The sequence below is a fragment of the Oryctolagus cuniculus genome, chromosome 20 (assembly GCF_051225735.1).
Source record: "Oryctolagus cuniculus isolate XC-2025 breed Fujian yellow rabbit chromosome 20, ASM5122573v1, whole genome shotgun sequence".
Taxonomy (NCBI): Eukaryota; Metazoa; Chordata; class Mammalia; order Lagomorpha; family Leporidae; genus Oryctolagus; species Oryctolagus cuniculus.
The window spans coordinates 25,840,692-25,860,433 of record NC_142886.1 but is presented as its reverse complement, the minus strand read 5'-3'; the positions used below and the strand labels follow the sequence as shown (position 1 = coordinate 25,860,433).

At 53.9% G+C, this 19,742-nt stretch overlaps 1 protein-coding gene across 1 annotated transcript; it reads right to left on the bottom strand.

Moving 5' to 3' along the window:
* Window positions 1-3,765: 3,765 nt before the first annotated feature.
* FOS (Fos proto-oncogene, AP-1 transcription factor subunit) lies at window positions 3,766-7,023 on the bottom strand. Its single transcript, XM_002719639.6, has 4 exons — window positions 6,725-7,023; window positions 5,822-6,073; window positions 5,302-5,409; window positions 3,766-5,206 (listed from the first exon to the last, which is right to left on the bottom strand). Exons 1-4 carry the CDS (start codon window positions 6,863-6,865, stop codon window positions 4,565-4,567), a joined length of 1,143 nt encoding a protein of 380 aa, XP_002719685.1. The 5' UTR covers window positions 6,866-7,023; the 3' UTR covers window positions 3,766-4,564.
* Window positions 7,024-19,742: the final 12,719 nt, after the last annotated feature.

Sequence of the window (19,742 nt, the reverse complement as noted above, 5' to 3'; positions counted from 1 at the left end):
AGCGAGGCAAGGTCCCCAGGTAATCACCGGGAGGGAGCGTGTGCAGAGGCGCCGGTCAGGCTGACCAGGGAAGGCCTCCTGGAGGAAGTCTCCTCTGAGTTGAGCCCTGAATGAGAGGAAGGAGTCAACCTGGGAAAAGTGGCGCAGAGGGACGGCATGTGCAAAGGTCCTGCTGCAGGAGCAGGTTCAGGAATGGAAAGAAGTGCTGTGAGCTAAGTGCTCCTAGGGGGGAATGAGACAGAACTGGAGAAGAATCGCGGGTCAGTTCATCCGTGTAATACAAGAGTACTTCCACAGGTTCATGGAAAAATGAAATGAGAAGCTAAGCTTATTTTGGTGCAAAGTATCTTTGAAATCCATGCAGTTTTTTCATGATGTGCATTTCCATGACCTTTCTGAAAATCATAGCAAAGCAGCATCATTGAAAGCATTCTGTAGCAATTCAGCATTCAAGTGGTTCTCATACCTCCTTTATTTATTTATTTATTTTAAGGAATTTGATTATTCAGTGTTTGGAGGAAGTCTCCAATGAAGTTTTAAAAATTGTTGGGGCCGGCACTGTGGCATAGCGGGTAAAAGCTGCTGCCTGCCGTGCTGGCATCCCATATGGGCGCCTGTTCGAGACCCGGCTGCTCCACTTCTGATCCGGCTCTCTACTATGGTCTGGGAAAACAGTAGAAGACGGCCCTACTCCTTGGGCTCCTGCACCCGCATGGGAGACCCAAAAGAAGCTCCTGGCTCCTGATTGGCACAGTTCCAGCCGTTGTGGCCAACTGGGAAGTGAACCAGCAGATGAAAGACCTCTCTCTCTCTCCCTCTCTCTCTCTCTCTCTCTCTCTGCCTCTCCTTCTCTCTCTGTGTAACTCTGAATTTCAAATAAATAAATAAAACTTTAAAAAATGCAATTAAAAGATAAGTTTAAAAATTCTTTTTGTTTTAGTTCTTTTAACTTGAAAAACATGGAAAGTTCAGACGAGTTCCTTAGAGCAATCATCTGTACCTCAGTTTCTTCTTTGTACATTAATTAAAGATGGCATCATGGATTCACTTTCTCTGACAAGTGCAAACTGCTGTTGCCACGCAATGACTGTCATTAGAATAAATTAGTAAAGGCTCCCCTTTAATTTTGATAATTACACAAAACACAGTGGTGTGCAAAGACGAAGCAGAATGTACAGCCACATGTTTTCTCCTGCCACCCCTTTTCCACCTGTCGTTGATTTGGAGCCTGCAGCGCGGTGGCAAGGTGTTCACTTTGAGGTAGAATTGGCAAAGTTAACCCAGGGGGCTCAGTGGAGGAATTCCAGGAGCCCAGGGTAGAAGCGGGGTGTGTGTTACAGCCAGACATAAAACATGAGCCATGCCTTGCTTACCGTCCTGACGGGACCCAGAAGGGAAAGAGTTAGAGAACATGTGTAGGATAGACTTGCATTGCTGCTTGTGGAATCCATCCATTCACCTGCGGAGCGTAATCGTCAACAGCCCTGGACACAGTGCCAGGCTTGAGCTGAATCAGGATTCACTGATGAGCCAAACCAGACATGGTCCCAGTAAGGCAATGACCTCTGCCCCACGGCATTCTGTTAAATCTGCTTGTCTTGCCTCGATGTTGAACGGTGTTGTCCTGCCATAGTGACTCACTAAAACTTGTTCCCAGAGACACAGCTTGTGGGTAGGGGTCAAAGTCTTTCCCAAAAGAAAGTTGACATCCACAGGGATCGTTGGATCCTGAGTCAGGAAGGGAGGATATGAAAGGAGTCCTTCGGCTGGGGAGCAGAGGGATTCCTTTCTTCTCAGTCCCATGAAAGTGGTCGGCAGGGGGTGAGGTGGGCTAGCAGCCCTGGGGGGACCCTCAGGGAAGCCTGTCAGGAGATCCCCTCTCCCTGGACACTTATGCAGTCTTGATGGAGCAGCCAGTCTCCGCTGAGATGTGGAGAGCTAGAGGAAGCTTCAGCCAGGGCTTTCAAAGGGAAAGCAACGCTGTCCCTCTGTGGCCAGCAAGGGACTGCCAGGGGTCATTTGTGAGGTCCCCAGGAGCAGGCTCATGTCTAGGGCTGGAGGTCCAGCTGCCCTCTCCATGTGGGACATCTCTTTTCTCAGATCATATTCCTCTCAAGAGCGCCAGCCAGAGGGTCTGTGCTGTGGTGTAGTGGGTTAAGCTGCCACCTGCAGCCTCACCATCCCATGTGGATGCTGGTTCGAGTTCCAGCTGATCCACTTCCAATCCAGCTCCCTGCTAACGGGCCTGGGAAAGCAACAGAAGATGGTGCAAATGCTTGGGCCCCTGCACCCACATGGGAGTGTCAGATGAAGCTCCTCATTCCTGACTTTGGCCTGGCCCAGCCCTAGCCATTGCGGTCATCGGGGGAGCAAACCAGTTGATAAAAAATCTCTCTCTCTGTAACTCTGATTTTCAAATAATAAATAGAAAGAGAGAGGGAGAGAGAGCCAGCCAGGTGCCTGGCATGCTACATATCACCCTGCTAGCCATGTTAAATTCTGTATTTAGTTTAGATTGTATGTAAAGGGCATAGAATATTTGCCCTTTGAGCAGCAAACGAGGAGCCCAAGGCTCCTACTGCTATTGCAAGACGGGCAAGAACTCTCTGAGTGGTGCGTGACAGAGGTCCATTCTCACGAGCTGGTAGTTGCTTTCACATGTCAGTGAGCATGGAAGGAGCCCCAAGATCACAGATGAGATCAAGCTTCATGGAACTCTCACTTTCAATTAAAACTTTGACCTTGACTGAGGCTGACACCCCGTAACCACCCAGTGATTTTCATTATCACCAACGCATTGAAAACCTGGCCTTGGAGCTCCCTTCCACCTCCACCCAGCTTGTGCGGAAGCCGCGGGAACCAAGGTTGAAGGGCACAGTCTTCTTTCTCTGTGGTTTGTACGTGTGTGCATGTAAGTGCCCCATCAGCAGAGCTGTCCCAGACAAAGGTCATGTTCTTCTTTATGATGATAAAGTTGCAAAGTCAAAGCTCATTCAGAGTCCTGTTGACTTCTCCTTATTGAGCTATTATGTAACTTTATTTTCCCAGCCATCAAGCATTATGTGCGCTGTTTGAGATCCCTTTTGAATTCTCAGAGTCAGTGTTTTCTTCCCCCAGTTTAAACTGAATGACAGGCACATGGTGCTAAAGAAACTTCAGGGTCTATTGTACATCTGTCACTAAGGACTAAGGGACAGAGCCCTCTCTTCCTTTGGGGAATAAAATAGTCCAACTCAATGTGTATAGGTCAGAGTTAAGGACTGGGGAGGCGTCCTCAACCGAGTGCAAACTTCTTTTGAACCAAATAGTAACAGGCGGTTCAGCCGATGGCTAGCATGGAGGTCAGCTCAGATTCTCATCCCAACGGTGGAATATTGAGAAACTCATTCTTTCTGGACTCTTCTTCAGTGTGCCTTGCCTTTTAGGTGAGAGTAACTTCACGTGATTTTGTGGAAATAAGACATGACAGTAGCTATGCCAAGCTTCATCTTGGGCGCCCAGACATGCCCAGAAGCAGGGAGACAGCAGCCTCACCCAGCAGGTTCCCACCCTCAGAATCAGCAGGTGGAGAGGCTTCCCAGCCCAACACGAAGATGCATTTGCAAAATATTCCAAATTGGCTCTGGAGCTTCCTTCTCTCTGATACGGGATCAGCCAGAGGGGCGTGTGCCCCTCCAGGTGCTACCCTCTGGACCAGCTGGTCCCCCAGGCATGCCTTTCAGAATCGCAGGAAAGGGCCCCAAGGAAGGAGCAGAAGTGGTCGCATTCAACTTAAATGCTTTTATTGACAGTGTCTTGGAACAATAAGCAAACAATGCTTAAATTTTTCATTCAGATTCACTTTCCACATGTCAAAAGACCTCAAGGTAGAAAAAAATAAAATAAAAATATAAATATCTGAGAATCCATCTTAATAAATAAATTAAAAACACAATAAAACGTTTTCATGGAAAACTGTTAATGTCAAAACATTCAGACCACCTCAACAATGCATGATCAGTAACGTTACAATGAACATCGATGTCGAAGAAAAACTACAGTACATGGATATAGCTATTTATTTCTATCTACTAGAAAATAAAGTCATTATCTTTTCTTAGTTGAATATTGGTCATTTCTAATCAGAACACACTATTGCCAGGAACACAGTAGTTATTGTTAAAATCAGCTGCACTAGATACAATTTGAAAATATCCAGCACCAGGTTAATTCCAATAATGAACCCAATAGATTAGTTAATGCGATGAGAAGACTAAGGAGAAAGAGAAAAGAGACACAGACCCAGGCCTGGCTCAACATGCTACTAACTACCAGCTCTCAGAAGTGCCACTGGGAACAACACACACTCCATGCGTTTTGCTACATCTCCGGAAGAGGTAAGGACTCGGGTCCACACGCGGGTGCGTTCCAGTCCTTGCGGCCCACAGCCTGGTGTGTTTCACGCACAGATCGCGTCCTCCCTAGTCTACCGGAACCCTCGAGGGAAGACGTGGTTCTTTCTGTAATGCACCAACTCCGGACAGAGGCAGGGCGCCGCGCCGGCTGCCTCCCCAGCCCGGCCGGCTCACAGGGCGAGCAGTGTCGGGGAGCTGAGCGAGTCAGAGGAGGGCTCGTTGCTGCTGCTGCCCTTGCGGTGGGCCGCGGCGCAGCTGGGGAAGGAGTCAGCCTCGGGGTAGGTGAAGACGAAGGAAGACGTGTAAGTGGTGCAGCTTGGGGTACAGGTGACCACCGGGGTGCACAGGGGCTCCAGCTCCGCAGCCATCGGCCCCATCCCCAGGGCGCCACTGTGCAGGGGCTCCCAGTCTGCGGCATAGAAGGAACCGGACAGGTCCACGTCCGGCACAGAGCGTGCCGTCTCCGAGCCGCTGGGCCTGGATGACGCTGGGAACAGGAAGTCATCGAAGGGCTCGGCCTTCAGCTCCATGCCGCTCAGGTTCTTGCCGGGCTCCACTGCGGGCTTAGGCTCCGGGTCGTTGAGGAGGGGCAGACTGAAAGGCTCCTCGGACTCCGGGGTGGCAGCCTCGGGCAGGCCCCCGCTCAGATCCAGGGATCCCACGGACATCTCCTCGGGGAAGCCCAGGTCATCGGGGATCTTGCAGGCGGGCCGGTGGGCTGCCAGGATGAACTCCAGCTTCTCCTTCTCCTTGAGCAGGTTGGCGATCTCCGTCTGCAGCGCAGACTTCTCGTCTTCTAGCTGATCTGTCTCCTGTGTTGGGGAAGGATGGAGACAGCATGAGACTCGGTCACACTCCAGGGCCCAGCCTCGAACTTCGAAAGGTGTGACCCCTGGGGTCTACTTACCGCCTGCAGGGTATCGGTGAGCTCCCGCCTCCGGTTTCGGCACTTGGCTGCAGCCATCTTATTCCTTTCCCTTCGGATTCGCCTCTTCTCCTCTTCCTCGGGTGACAACTACAACGACACCAAGCAGAGAGCGCTTCAGTAACAGTGACAGCCACCACTTCGGGGAAGCTGGCTCCTGCCGCCTCCCAGCTCCCTGGCACCTCCTCTGACGAGTATTTCTAACCTGCAGTCGCAGGCGGGGTGTGACTTGCATTTAAAATCAGATCCTCAGCCCAAGAACAAAGATGAGCCCAGGCTGAGGGCGCCAGCGACAGGAAACTATCAGGGAAGAAAACTACAGACGGACTTCTTGGGGGCGGGACTATCGGAGTCTGGCCTGGAGCCAGGCTTCCTGGCTCGGGATGGGATGCACAGACAATTCCCACTCTGGCTTCATCCTCGCTGCTGGGTTCCCCCAATCTCCGCTGCTGTCCCCGTGACCCGCCTCCCCCACCCCCCAAGGTGCAGAGGCGCCCCTCACCTGCTCCACCTTGCCCCTTCGGCCGATGCTCTGAGCTCTGCCTCCGGTCAGGGTCTTCACGTTTCCAGCCCGGGGGTAAGCCCCAGCCGAGGGGGCGGGGACTCCGTAAGGGTGGGGGGCTCTGGTCTGCGACGGAGCCACGGAAGAGACCAGGGTGGGCTGCACCAGCCACTGCAGGTCCGGGCTGGTCGAGATGGCAGTCACGGTGGGGATGAAGTTGGCAGTGGAGACGGCCAGATCCGAACAGAAGTCCTGGAAGAAAACAGAAGGAGAAGCCGCCGTGAGCGCGCGGGTTGCGTTCACAGGTGGGGCGCGCCGGGTTCCCAGCGCCTGCCGCATGCAGCAGCCGGGGAACGGCGCCTGCGGGGTCTGTTAGTTCCCATCCCGGCTGGAAGCTCTGCCCTCTGCCCGCAAGGTCTCCGCAACGCGGCGCCTCCTGTCTCCAGCCCGCGGCCGTGTTCCCGTTATTTCTCCAGCAGCATCACTCGCTGGAAAGGGGGTTTGTTATAAATATCCCTGACGTCCGCGCTGACGCAGGCGCCGCTCCGGAGTCTCCAGAATGAACTCGCTTTTTATCAATGAAACTGCCTTACGCACCCTCCTCCCGCGCCCCTCCTCCCGGCTCCGGGCCGCCCTCTGCCGCCTGCCCCAAAGGAGCCGGACCTCCACCTGGCGAGTCTCTCCCTGGGCTCACGTCCGCCCCGGTCGCAGAGGGCGGGCAGGGGGCTGCCCGGCGCGGACCCGCCGGGCAGAGGGGCAGGCATGGCTTACTATGACGACTGGCGAGCGTGCGCTCACAACAAGCCCCGCGCTCCCAGACTGGGGCTGCTCCGGCCGCGGCAGCCTCCCACCCTGGCGACCCCCCGGGTCCCGGGCCCCACGGAGGCGCCAGTGCGCCCTCACCTGCGCATTGACCGGGGAGCCCATGCTGGAGAAGGAGTCGGCTGGGGAGTGGTAGTAGGAGAGGCTGTCCCCGGCTGGCGAGGCGCTGCTGCAGCGGGAAGACGCTGCCTCGTAGTCGGCGTTGAAGCCCGAGAACATCATGGTCGCAGGGAGGGCAAGCTGGGCGAGGGGCCTGGGCACCGAGGCCGGCGGAGCGCTGGCTGGGGCAGAGCTGGGTCGGAGCGCGGTCACTGCTCGCTCGCTATGCCGCGGCCGCCGGCTCTGTCTCAGGTTCTTGGCTGCTCGCTGCAGAGGCGCTTGGAGTACGAGGCGCCGCAGCCACCGCTTTTATAACAGCATTTTGTGAATGAGCCCAACGGCGTCACCGGGCGCAACCATGTGGCGCTGGAGGGGTGGCGCGCCGGCTGGGGTGGCGCCGCTGCGACCCGGCCACCCCCAGCCGCGCGCAGCCCCCGCCCCGGTATGCCTGTGAGTCCTTACTCTGCGGGCGTGGCGAGATGAGGGTCCCGGAGGGGTCTCAGACCCCCGAGAAGAGGGTCTTCGGGGGTGGCTCCCCCCACGGCGACACGGGACGGCCGTGGAAACCTGCTGACGCAGATGTCCTAATATGGACATCCTGTGTAGAGGGGGGAGGGATTGACGGGAACTGCTCGCGGGCTGCAGCCAACATTGAGGGTGCAGCGCGGGGGGGAAGCGGGGGCCGCGCCGGGGCGGGGGAGGGGAGGCGGGAGAGGCGGAGAAGGCGAGCGAACATTCCCACTGGGCACGCTGCGGACCCTTGTTCCTGGGGTCGTGGGGGATGGGACGGAGGCCGGCCTCTCACCCCGGTGCAGGGACTAGGGTTGGTTCTGAGGCTCAAGTACTGGAGGAACAGGTACACGGCCCCGAGGGCGCAAGCGCGGCTCGCAGAGGAACGCACGCAGCCCCCATTCCCGACCCTCGCCCTAGCTGGGTGCAAAATGTGGCCCCAGACCCGAGCCCCTGAGCCCCCGAGCCCCCAGGGTCCCAGGATCATTACTACGTTTGGAAGCAGAACGTGATGGGTCTAAAATGAAATACGGTAGCCCGGCTTGATTTGCGAGGCGGGGGTACTTTGATTTTTACTGATTCGTTTTCGTGTTTGGAGGAAGGCAGCGCACTTGTTTTTTTCTTCTGGGCCGAACGTGGGGGTGTTAGTGTTACTGTCCAATCCCTGGGACGCCCGTCCATATACGTCATACAGACCCCCGCGCCAGGATGCCAAGGGGTCGTCAGCCGCGTTCCGAGCGGCGTCCTGGGGGTGGGTGGCCTGTGCGGGGCCCCAAGGTGGACTGAGCCGCCAGGGAACGCAAGTCAGAGCTGGGGGTGCGGTGGGGGCCGGGTCGGTTCCGCCAGGAAACTGGGCTCCCAAGGAGCCCGCAGCGGGTGATTTTCCAGCTCGGATGGGAGGCGGGCAGCAAGGGGAATGGAAGAATGGTGCCCAGCAGTATCCAGGCGGGAGGCCTCGAGGCCCGGGCCCTGGAAACCTGGAGGTCTTGGGGGCCGAGCAGGTGCTGCAGAACGCGCCACGCCCCCCCAACGCCCCCAGCCTCCCGCTGGGCTGCAAAGGACCGCCGGGGTCACACTGTCCCAGCTGGGCCCCGGCGCGCCGGACACCCCTGGAGTGCAACGGCGCAGGTCCCTCTGCAGGACCCCTGAGTCCTCTGACCCACTCTGGGGGCCTAGGGGTCGCGGCCAGCCGAGGACCCGCTCCCGGGGAGGGGCGAGGCAGGGTCAGGACAGCGGGCGGGTCGTGGGTGGCGTGCGGGGAGCGGAACCACGGACCTGCCTCCCGCCGCCGCGCCCGGGAGCCGGGCGATCCGGCTATAGATAGTAACAGGGAAGCGGCTGTTTACAGCAACAGTGCGCCGCCGGGGCCGTCTCCAGGCGACGCCGCGCGGCCGCCCGCCCTCCGCGCTCCCCAGGGGCCGCGGCCTCCCCGGGCAGGCTGCGGCCGCGGCCCGCCGCCGCCTGACATCATCCGCCGTCCCGGGCGGAGCGCGGCTCGCGCGGGGCCGTGCGTTGCCCTCGGTTCTTCGAGATCCGAGCCCGGCGCGAGCGGGGAGGGCGGGGAGGCGGGGACTCGTGGAACTGGGCCACTTGCTATTTTTGCCTTCGCTGTCACAGGCAGAGGTGAAAACAGAATTTCATCGTTGTATGTCATTGGTGTGTGTTGGTGGGAATTTGGGCGCCTTTTTTTCTTCCCATCCTCACTCAAAAGGGGAAGGGGGAGGAAAAGGCAAAACACGCAAGACACAAACACAGACTTCTTGGAGCTGCTGTGCGTCCCGGAGCCGGTCTGCGGCCTCCAGTTTTGATCCCATCATCTTTAAGGCCGTTTCACTGCCCTTGATTGAGACAGGCAGAGAGAGAGAGAGAGAGAGAGAGAGAGAGAGAGAGAAATTATGACGGCAAATCCATCTCTCCTTTTATTATTAGCTTTCGGACAAAGTAGGTCAAGCTTTGAATTCCCGGGCCATTCTCCACTGGATCTGAGAGTCACTTAAAAGCAAACCTCCAGTTGTTTGATTTACTTCCCCTTCGAGTCTGAAGCAGCTCAGGCCAACACCTAAAAGATGTGTCAAGATTTTATACCCAGGATTTATCCCATAGATCACATCCCTGCTTTGCCAATAAAGGAGGAAAGAGATCTTTTCTGTAGAAGATCCTCCCTACTCCAGATTGCTTAACCCCTTCCCGGAGCTGGAGACTTACAAAATCCATACTTTCAGAAGACCAGGTCATGCATTCATTCTGTCTTTTATTCATTGAGCCGAGACCTGCTGAGAACCCTCTGTGGCCCCACACCTGGGCTAGAGGCTGGTGCTTACTGTGATGAGCAGGGTGCACCTGGTCCCATCTCAGTCAGTGCATGGGGGAGAGTGACAAGTCAACAGAGGGTTCCACCACAGCACGCAGTGACTGGACGGAGATAAGAGCAGGATACCCCAGAAGACGTTCAGAGGAAGGGGCTGCACTGCAGGGTTGGGGCCCGGGTCCTCTGGCCTCTGGGTATTGAAATGATGACCCTTGCAAACAGCATCTGAAGAAGCAAGTGCTCAACCCCAGGCCTTTGTGTAGGATGATACAATCCCAGGGCTCCTCTCCTGCCCGCCCAGCATCTGAACCTGAGCGTGTGCAAACAGATTCCCGCATCCGTTTTAGGACCGCAACATCACATTTTTAAAAGTGGAGCTCATGCAAGAAAAGCAAAGCAGAACCAACGTGTGAAATCGCCTTGGCCGTTTGCAGAGGTCAGGGTCAGGGTGACTGGAAGACAGGTGCGCACCCCCCTGTGAGCCCAGTACACCTTTCCAGCAGGGCAGGGATCCCGTGTCCTGGACATGTCTGAGCACATAACAGCAAACTTGCAGTGTGATGAGCTGTGTGCTGAGTTCCTCCTCCCTGGGGAGTCACATGTGGCGAGCATGGATTCCACGTTTGATTTTAACCCGGACTGGAAACAAACCCATTTGGTCCTCAGCAGTCCCCTCCTCCAATCACATACAACCTTCTCCTGGTGTGCACCCCTCTCTAGAACCTGAATGAGGAGACTTGAGCCACTTCAGACTGTTGGAGAACTTCTGAAGTCAGTGCACGTTGTCTAGCCGGGTGTGATTGCCACATTCAGTGAAAGGTTGCCGTGTGTGCCGCCTACGTAAATGCTGCCGCACACGGCCTGTCCCTAGCATGCAGAAGTAGTTATTTATTTGGGGAAGTGTGGTCTGGTGGTGAGGCGTTGTGGTCAGAGCACGGGACCAGAAGTCAGGAAGATGCGCACATCAAAATCACTCCTTCAGGGACTTAGGGAAGTCGCCTCTGAGACTCGTGTGGCAACGTGGGGCTTTTGTGCTTTTCATGTACTGGCATTCAGTTGGTGCCTAGCGCTGTGCCTGGCACACAGTCGGTGTTCAATAAATGCTGAATAGATGAATGGATGAAGGAAGGAAGGAATGCTTTCGTCCGGGCAAGGTGGGCATAAATGATTGTTATTTGTGGGTACTTAGTAAGCAGACAGATGATATTCTTTTAGGAAGGCTGATAGACTGACTCTTTTATTCTTGGGTATGAATAGGCGAAAATTGGGGAAGAGAAAATAGCAAGATGTTTGAGCTGTTTCCAGTTGATGCCGCCTATGGGTAGCTCCCAGTGGCTCATGACGAAAGATCACACTTAGCCCCGTTTTTGAGTCCCATGAGGACAGCCAGTACCCATACATAAATGCCACATTGTGTGTGCACCAAAGACCCAGTCGGCACCACCCTTGAACTTGTTCATTGTAAATGTCTGGGCCCCACAAGCAGGAGAAGGGCTCTGCTCTTCCTGGGGGTGCCACACACACGTGAGCCCAGTGAGGGGTCCTGAAGGGCAAGGTCACTCACCCTGGCTCAGACTGTGAGCAGACAGGGTGCCCCTATTTAGAATAGCGCAGGCACGGGGTGAGCACCCCCTGCGCCCACACATACACACAGCGACCAATTAGTGCCGGGGATTTAGCCTCTTGGGGAAGAACTCTGTTTTCATTCTGAGCAGTTCTTGGCTTTTTGACAGGAGATGATGATTCAATGGGATCCCCGTCCTTCTGCTAATGTGAGCATTTAAACAAAGCTCTGTGTGGTCCCTGGAACACACTCCATCTGGAGCTGGGGATCCGGGGAACACAGCACGCGGTCGCTCTCACGGCCACAGGCAGTATGGGATACGCGGCTGGCCGGCAGGCGTGCTGAATGTGCTAGAGAACCCTACAAAACTCCCCACGGGCAGAAAAGCGAGTCTCCTCCGGGCTGTCGGCTCCTCCGATGTCCTGAGCTGACCTCTGTGGCTCTGGGGCCTCCGCTGCTGGGATTCCGCAGGAGCCCCATCTACGTCACTAAGCCTATAGGATAACAACACGCCCTGGGTGAGAAACCTCAACGGCAGGGCTTCTATCCAGTGGGAAATTCTCGCAGTCGGCATGGGGCACAGGGCTGGGGGCAGGGGACGGAGGTGCTGGGATGGGCTGGCGCGCTCTGTGTGCCAAGCTGTTAAGACATCTTGAGTGTGGTTTACGTCACTTTAGCCACTCAGTAAGACAGATGTTTCAAGAGCCATTGATCGTTGTCATGCCAAAAAGGTTTCCCTGTCCCAATCAGAAGCATCCTGACCAGTGTGTAGGGATTTGGAGTTTCGCTGTGTTCTGAGCTTACAGATCACCGACACATCATCCCTAGGACGATGCCTGGTCTTAATCCTCGTCTGTGTGCTCTACAAGAAAACGTCCAGTCGCAACCCTCGGCTGAGGTCTGAGTGTCTCCAGTGATGCTTTCCTGGGAGTGTTAATGAGTTCAAGATCACTGGTGAAATTCCCCAAATGACTCTGTTGAAGAATTCCACACTCGGACTCCAGCCCGCCCCAGACTGAGGTGATCAGCCAGCACAAGCAAGGATTGTGTGCTGCCAGGGCCCGCTCCCCCCACTTATGGGGCTCCGAATTGAGTCATAACCCTCAACAGACCTGTTGAGAGGCCAATTTGCAGAACAACACTGAGAAAATACCTACACTCTTTCCAGGGGTCTCCAAAGATGTGGGATCCAGGCCCTGCCTAACCTTCCAAGCATCTTGAACCACTTCTCCTCACTCTGCCCCCACCATCTCGCCATCTTGCTTCCTCAAACGTTCCTGCCCCTGGCCCTTTGCACTGACTGTTCCCCCATCTGTTGCATCAATGCACTGAGTCTTCCGCATGATCAACAACTGCTCAAGTATCAGCTTTGCCAGGAAGCCTGCGCTGCCCACTCCCTGCCCTGTGCAGCGTTGCAGCCACCCTCCTTGCCCACTGGTCACTCTGTCACATTACACACATCACTGTGATGCTACTTATTTATGTGCTTTTTCTTTGTCTCTTCCTTAACTAGGTCATGAGGGATGCAAGAGCAGGGACCTTACTTATCTTTTCAAGATTTATTTATTTGACAGGCAGAACAACCGAGAGAGGAAGGAGGGAGAAAAAGAGATAAAGAGAGATAAAGATAGAGGCAGGGCCGGCACCGCGGCTCAATAGGCTAATCCTCCACCTGCGGCGCCAGCACACCGGGTTCTAGTCCCGGTCAGGGTGCCGGATTCTGTCCCGATTGCCCCTCTTCCAGGCCAGCTCTCTGCTATGGCCCGGGAAGGCAATGAAGGATGGCCCAAGTGCTTGAGCCCTGTACCTCATGGGAGACCAGGAAAAGCACCTGGCTCCTGCCTTCCGATCAGCGTGGTACGCCGGCCGTGGCTGCAGCGGCCATTGGAAGGTGAACCAATGGCAAAGGAAGACCTTTCTGTCTGTCTCTCTCACTGTCCACTCTGCCTGTCAAAAAAAAAAAAAGATAGAGACAGAAGAGAGAGAGAGATCGCTTCCATCTGTTGACTCATTCCCCAAATGGCCACAAGAGCCAAAGGCAGGAGCCAGGCGCTCCATCCTGGTCTCCTACATGGGCGGCAGGAGCCCAGGCACTCAGACTATCTTCCACTGCCTTCCCAAGCACATTAGCAGGGAGCTGGGTCAGAACCAGGGTAGCTGAGGACATACATTGGCGCTCCTATGGGTTGCCATGCCACAAGTGCCATCTTATTCCACTGTGCACAACGCTGGTCCCTTCTCTGCCTGATTTCTATCTATCCTCAGCGCCCATCTTCCTGACTCTAGCAGGCACATAATAAATGTTTGTGGAAGGAATGAGTGAATTTTAAAGAGATGGCTTATCTACTGTTGTCCTTGTGGGTGAGAAGGCAGAATGGATTCCCTCTTTTGGATAATGGGTCTTTTTATTTTTTTTTTCAAGAGCAGAGTTACGGGGTAGGGGGCTTCCATCCACTTGTTGACTCCCCAAATTGCCACAATGTGAAAAAAAGGCTTTTTTAAGATTTATTTTATTTTTATTTGAAAGGCAGGGTTACAGAGAGAGAGAGAGAAGAGATAGATCTTCCATCCACTGGTTCACTCCCTAAATGGCCACAACAGCTGTGAATGGACCAGACAGAAAGCCAGGAGCCAGGAGCTTCTTCTGGGTCTCCCACATGGGTGCAGGGGCCCCAGCACTTTTTCATCTTATGCTGCTTTCTCAGGTGCATTATCAGGGAGTTTGATCGGAAGTGGAGCAGCTGGGTTTGAACCATCGCCCATATGGGACGCTGGCATTGCAGGCAGCAGCTTAACCTGCTAGGCCACAACAGAGCTCCACATAAACCTTTTATGGTCCTAACACCAACACAATTTCAGTATCTCCCCTGCCCCAAGGTACTTCCAAGAAAAAACAATGTTGAGTTGTAAAATGATTTTTTATTTTAAAAAGGGGAAAACCAGTATGCTGAAACAATATCAGGGTGTACATTCCATGAGGGAGGGAAAACTGTTGATGGGGAGCCTGGGCACAGTACTAAGCCCTCAATAAGCAGGGCAACAGATGCGGCTCTCCTATCTCCTCCCTTCGTGTGCCCCAGCTCTGCCCCAGCCCACGCTTACTCGGCTTCTTGGACAATCCAGCTGGGGTTGAGCACACAGCTGGGGCTGGGTCAGTACTTGCCAGTTGCCTGAGTTGTCCAGAGCAGGTGGACTGGAGTATCCCAAACCACAGGATGACCTGAGGTCGGGATGCAGCACCTACATCAAGCTGCGTCTGGGCTGGAGCTGGCCTCAGCAGCTGTCCACAGGGTGCTGCGTGTGCACCTGCCTGTTTCTCATTGGCTAGCATAGAGGGTGAGATGGGCCCGCAGGATTCTCCATTCTACTCGTTCAGCAGGGCTGTTCTACTCCTTCCTCCCATTCTATCTGATGGCTTGGTTCCTTACCCAGCAGGTGTCTATGAGGAAAAATTCTGTGCTTGCTCTTGGACTGTGCTGGGGACTAATACCTCCCCAGGCAAGGCCAGTTTCTTTGCACTGAGGTTTGCTCTGGCTGATGTCTGCCTAAGCTTTGAACTTGGAGAGGAGGGCAGGAAGGAGTTGTGAACAGCTGGAGAGGGGCCAGCACTGTGATGTAGCAGGTAAAGCCCCAACCTGCAGTGCCAGCATCCCATATGGGCACAGGTTCAAGTCCCGGCTGCTCCACTTCCAATCCAGCTCTCTGCTATGGCCTGGGAAAGCAGTAGAAGATGGCCCAAGTCCTTGGACCCCTGCACCTGTGTAGGAGACCCAGAAGAGCTCCTGGCTCTTGGCTTCGGATCGGCACAGCTCCAGCCATGGCAGCCGTTTGGGAAGTGAACCAGCGAATGGAAGACTTTCTCTCTCTCTTTCTCTCTGCCTCTCTGTAACTCTGCTGGGAGTCTTTGACGAAAGCACTGGAAAACAGCAAAGAAGGAAAGAAATAGCTGGAGAGATGGTCTTCCACTGGCGCTGTCTTTACTGGCCACCAGATCAGGCTCACCGAGGGACAGCGGCGAGGCATGGTGAATAATTGCCACGGTTCTTCCCCATCTCTGGTCCCTATGGTAAAATGACTGGAGAATACTACAGACAGCCAAAGGGTTTCGAATTAAGTGGTTTTCGATTGTATGTTGAGATAAGAGCAGCCCTGAGGTGTTTATAGCACACATCCAGTTGAGATTAATTTAGTTGTATTCTTATCAGACATCTCTAGCCTGCTTTCTGTTTTTCCATTGGTTTCAGAATTCCCTCCAGGGAAGAAAGTGATTTCACATACCTCAAAATATTATTACCTTGTATGAGCCAGAAAAAACACTCACGAACAGGTTCTGGGGCAGGGCCTAACAAAGTTAATCCTTTCTGAACTCCAATAGTCCAGGCAAGTACCCTGTTCTTTATTCTTCTTTCAACACCTTTTTTGAGCACCTACTATGCACCAGTCACTGGAATCCCTAGGCAACAGCCAAGCTTCCTACTTCTGTGAAGCTTGGTCTAGTTATGAATTAACAAGAAAATAAACAATGTCAGATAAAAGTTAAGGTCTGGCCAGGTGATTAAAATGAAAGACTGCTGGAGCAGGTGCTTGCCCTAGCGGTTAAGACTTAGCTTGCGACACCCCCATCCTATATCCCTGACTCTGCTCCCAATTCCAGCTTCCTGCTAACATGCACCCTGGGAGGCAGCAGGTACTTGGGTCCCAGCCACTCACATGAGAGACCTGAATTGAGTTCCAGGCTCCCACATTCAGCCTGGTACAGGCTCAGCTGTTGTAGGTATTTGGGGAGTGAACCCATGGATGAGAGCTGTCTCTCTCTCTGCCTTTCAAATAAGGAAAAATGAAGAAATAAAATTCCAAAAACAAAAACGGTTAATGAAATGATATGTCATGAGCATGTTGCTCATTTAGATTGAGTGGAAGGCAGGGACATTTTCCATGAGAAGTGAGTGATAAGAAGGAACTAGCCTTGGGGCCAGCACTGTGGCGTAGCAGGTAAAGTCCCGGCTGCTCCATTTCGGATCCAGCTCTCTGCTATGGCCTGGGAAAGCCGTGGAAGATGGCCCATGTCCTTGGGCCCCTGCACTCATGGGGGAGACCCAGAAAAAGTTTCTGGCTCCTGGCTTCAGATGGGCCCAGCTCCGGTCATTGAAGCCATTTGGGGAGTGAACCGGTAGATGGAAGACTTTCTCTCTCTCTCTCTCTCTCTCTCTCTCTGTCTCTCTGTAACTCTGCTTTTCTAATTAATTAATTAATTAAAAAAGAAGAAGAAGAAGTGGGGGGAGGAGGAAGAACTAGCCATGGAAGAGTAGGGAGCATTCTAGGCGGAGGAAACTTCCAGCTGAAGTACTGGCAACCCTAAGTGCTGATTCGTTCACACTCTGAACCCAAGCTGAGCTTGTACGGTGCACCTCAAAGTCTACCACCTGACTCACCAGCAACCATGTCCTCCTGCTCCAGACCCTGAACGCCAACTTTGAGACTAAATTTGGAAATTTCCCAGCTACTCCCAGCTCTGTTTCCTCAAAGCCGCCGCTACACTTGAAACAGGATATGGACAGTTGTATTTCATTCTCACGCCACGCAATCCGTGTGGATCCAGCTTGTACCTGGCTCCATGCTAGTGCAGATGGCTGGAAGGTTCTCTCTCTGGAGCTTAGGGAGTCTTAGACGAAAGCACTGGGAAACAGCCAAGTAAACCGCCCTAAGCCAGGCTTTGAGATCTTCCAGGGCCCTTTTTTCGCAGGAATTTGAAAACAGGCGCATTCCATTTTGCCCTTTGTTAGAGAGCTATTGACAATAAGCAGAGTTCAGCTTAGAATTCATGCTGTAAAACAACAGAACACTGAACAAGCCAAGCTTTCTCACCACGCAGGGCCCCACTCCCCGCACTTCTGCTGATCCTTACAGAGGACTCAAGGAACTTTCAAGTACATTTGGGGAGTTTCTGGGGGACTGAAGTCTCAAAGCACTCATTTTCTCGAATGCTTTGCTATTTTGACTGTACTGGGACTGCTCCACAAGCCACTATCAGAACCCACCCATCTTGAGTTCCTGTAAATATTATGTCTACACAGAACTATGTGAACTATTTCGTAGCTGGAATCTGAAGCAGGCTGTGAAAACTTGCTAATGGGAATAACAGAAGAAGAGCTTGAAAACTCGCAGGAGAGTACGGTCAGCAGCAAGGGGAAAGTGGGCTACAGGATTATGTGCGCGTTGGGGGCCGAGGAACGCTCCACTGATCGGTCAGCCTGCGCGTCTTTAATTCAAATCCAGGAGCAAACGTAGGCTGCTGACGCGTCCCTGGGGGCGCGAGGGTGGCTTCCATCACAGCGAGTGCAAGAAGCTGAATTCAGTTCCCAGAGGGGTCGCCGGGCCGCAGTCGCAGTCCGTACTGATTGTTGCAGGCAGTGGAGCCCACAGGAAGCTGAGCCAGCGACTGTCCACTCTCAAGGATTCCTAGGAGTGGGGAGGAGATAGGCAGCTCCTGCCATGCGCCCCTGGTCCCCAGTCTGAATCCAATCCAATGCGGTCTCCGAGGCAGGGACCCGCTCCTCTCTTAGGCAGACCCAGCCTCTAGAACACGTGTGAAAAGGCACCATGACATGCTAGCGTGGTACATATGTTCTGGGCCCTCACCTCCCACTCTTCTCAATTCAGCCTACTCTCTCTCCAGATCTCACACTTAAAATGTCACATCCACAGAAAGGCCTTCCCCTGAGCACCCAGGCTACATCCGGAACCTCTTAGATGCCTTCATCCCACCCCGGGCTCTTCTTTCTTAGCAGAAAGGCCACTTTTAATAATATGTATTTACTGGCCGGTGTCGTGGCTCACTAGGCTAATCCTCCGCCTTGTGGCGCCGGCACACCAGGTTCTAGTCCCGCTCGGGGCACTGGATTCTGTCCTGGTTGCCCCTCTTCCAGGCCAGCTCTCTGCTGTGGCCAGGGAGTGCAGTGGAGGATGGCCCAAGTACTTGGGCCCTGCACCCCATGGGAGACCAGGAGAAGCACCTGGCTCCTGCCATCGGATCAGCGCTGTGCGCCTGCCGCAGTGGCCATTGGAGGGTGAACCAACGGCAAAGGAAGACCTTTCTCTCTGTCTCTCTCTCTCACTGTCCACTCTGCCTGTCAAAAAAATAAAAATAAAAAAATTAAAAATAAATAAAAAATATGTATTTACTTAGAAAGCAACTGGGCTACTATCTACAAGATAAGCAAAGGTAGGTAGCTTTGATTTGCTCACCGATGCATCCCCAAGCACCTAGCGAAGGCTTGATTCTCAGGAGCCATGAATGGCTCAATTTCATCTCTTTAGTATCTCTGTCCCCACTCCAGGACAGCAGACACCTTACTTTGCCTGTTTCCCTCTTCACTGACTGTCTATCCCCTAACATACTTTCTGGCCCATGAGAGCTACTCAGAAAATACTTGAACAAATGGAACAATCGCAGCTAACATTTATTGAGTGCTTGCTCAGGAATTATGCTGAGTGCTTTGCAGATAGACTGGTATTTAATATTCGACGACACAGGCATACGCATTCTGATGCCATTTTTGCTAAACAGGTTCAATAACATTTTTTGAAAACAATGCCCTGAAAAGTTTCCAATCCACAGTGGAGAACTGTGCTAACTGCTCTACCCAGCTCAGTGGATGTGCTCTGGTGACCTGAATAAGTGACTGTGTGTCCCCTAGGTACCTACCAGGGAGTGACAAGAGAGAAACTCCAGTCTCATGGGCCTTAATTACGCTTATGGTGCTTGGAATTCAATTATAGCCTCAGCTTCTAGATGCCTTGGGCATCGGGGAGAAATGAATAAATATTCTTGCATACGGATGGGATGCCAGGCTGGCTGCACTGGGCTCGGTGCTGCCACAGGACGTGCAGAATACGTCCACTTCTGCCAGAGGCAACTGCAAGCAGGAAAAAATGTGGGCCAGCTCTTGCCCAAGCTGCCAGTGGAACGGGCTCTGCCAGTGTCTCCTGCACCTGCCTAGACACCAGCTGCAAGGCAGGCCTGCTCCCTCCTCTGAGAACCATGCCAGCCTCCAGCACCCGGTCCCATCTGATCCTGCTGAGCTGAGCTTGGGGCAAGTCAATAATCCCGCCTCCCCAAGCAAAACCAGAAGTGTTCGGGTGGGTGGGGCATGGGCTGAGCAAGGGCTTTGCTGAAAACAAATTGATGTGTCCCAGAACAGAAGTGATACCCAGAGAGTCGCTCACAGCATTAACCCCCCCACACACACACACACCCTGGGACTCATCCTCGTGAGTATGCCAAGGTCCTTTACCAAAGAACGGGTGACCCGGAGATGGATAGGGGAGAAGCGGGGAGTATGATTAGGAAAACCAAGTAAATGTTCAGTGAACTCTTTGTCTCTCCTTGATTCTCTGTTCTTCGTCACTGTCAGCACCACCCTGTCGCTCCCCCTCTTCGTGGAGGAACGACACAGGACCCTGCGCTGTTCTTTTGTCTGCTCGGCCCTCCCCGGGTTTGCTGCTGGTTCTTCCCGGGTTGGCTGCCGTCCCTTCCACCTCCATGGAAGGGCGGTTCCCCCTAGCCACTTTCCCCACTTCCGCAGGGGAGTGGCACACCACCAGCTGGCTCTCTCGGG

Excerpts from the sequence above, each read along its gene's own strand:
- FOS (XM_002719639.6), bottom strand. The coding sequence starts at position 6,865 with ATGATGTTCTCGGGCTTCAACGCCGACTACGAGGCAGCGTCTTCCCGC. Across the intron at positions 5,410-5,821 it reads GAAGGGGCAAGGTGGAGCAG|TTGTCACCCGAGGAAGAGGA; the intron begins GTGAGGGGCGCC and ends GTGTCGTTGTAG. Across the intron at positions 5,207-5,301 it reads TCACCGATACCCTGCAGGCG|GAGACAGATCAGCTAGAAGA; the intron begins GTAAGTAGACCC and ends TCCCCAACACAG.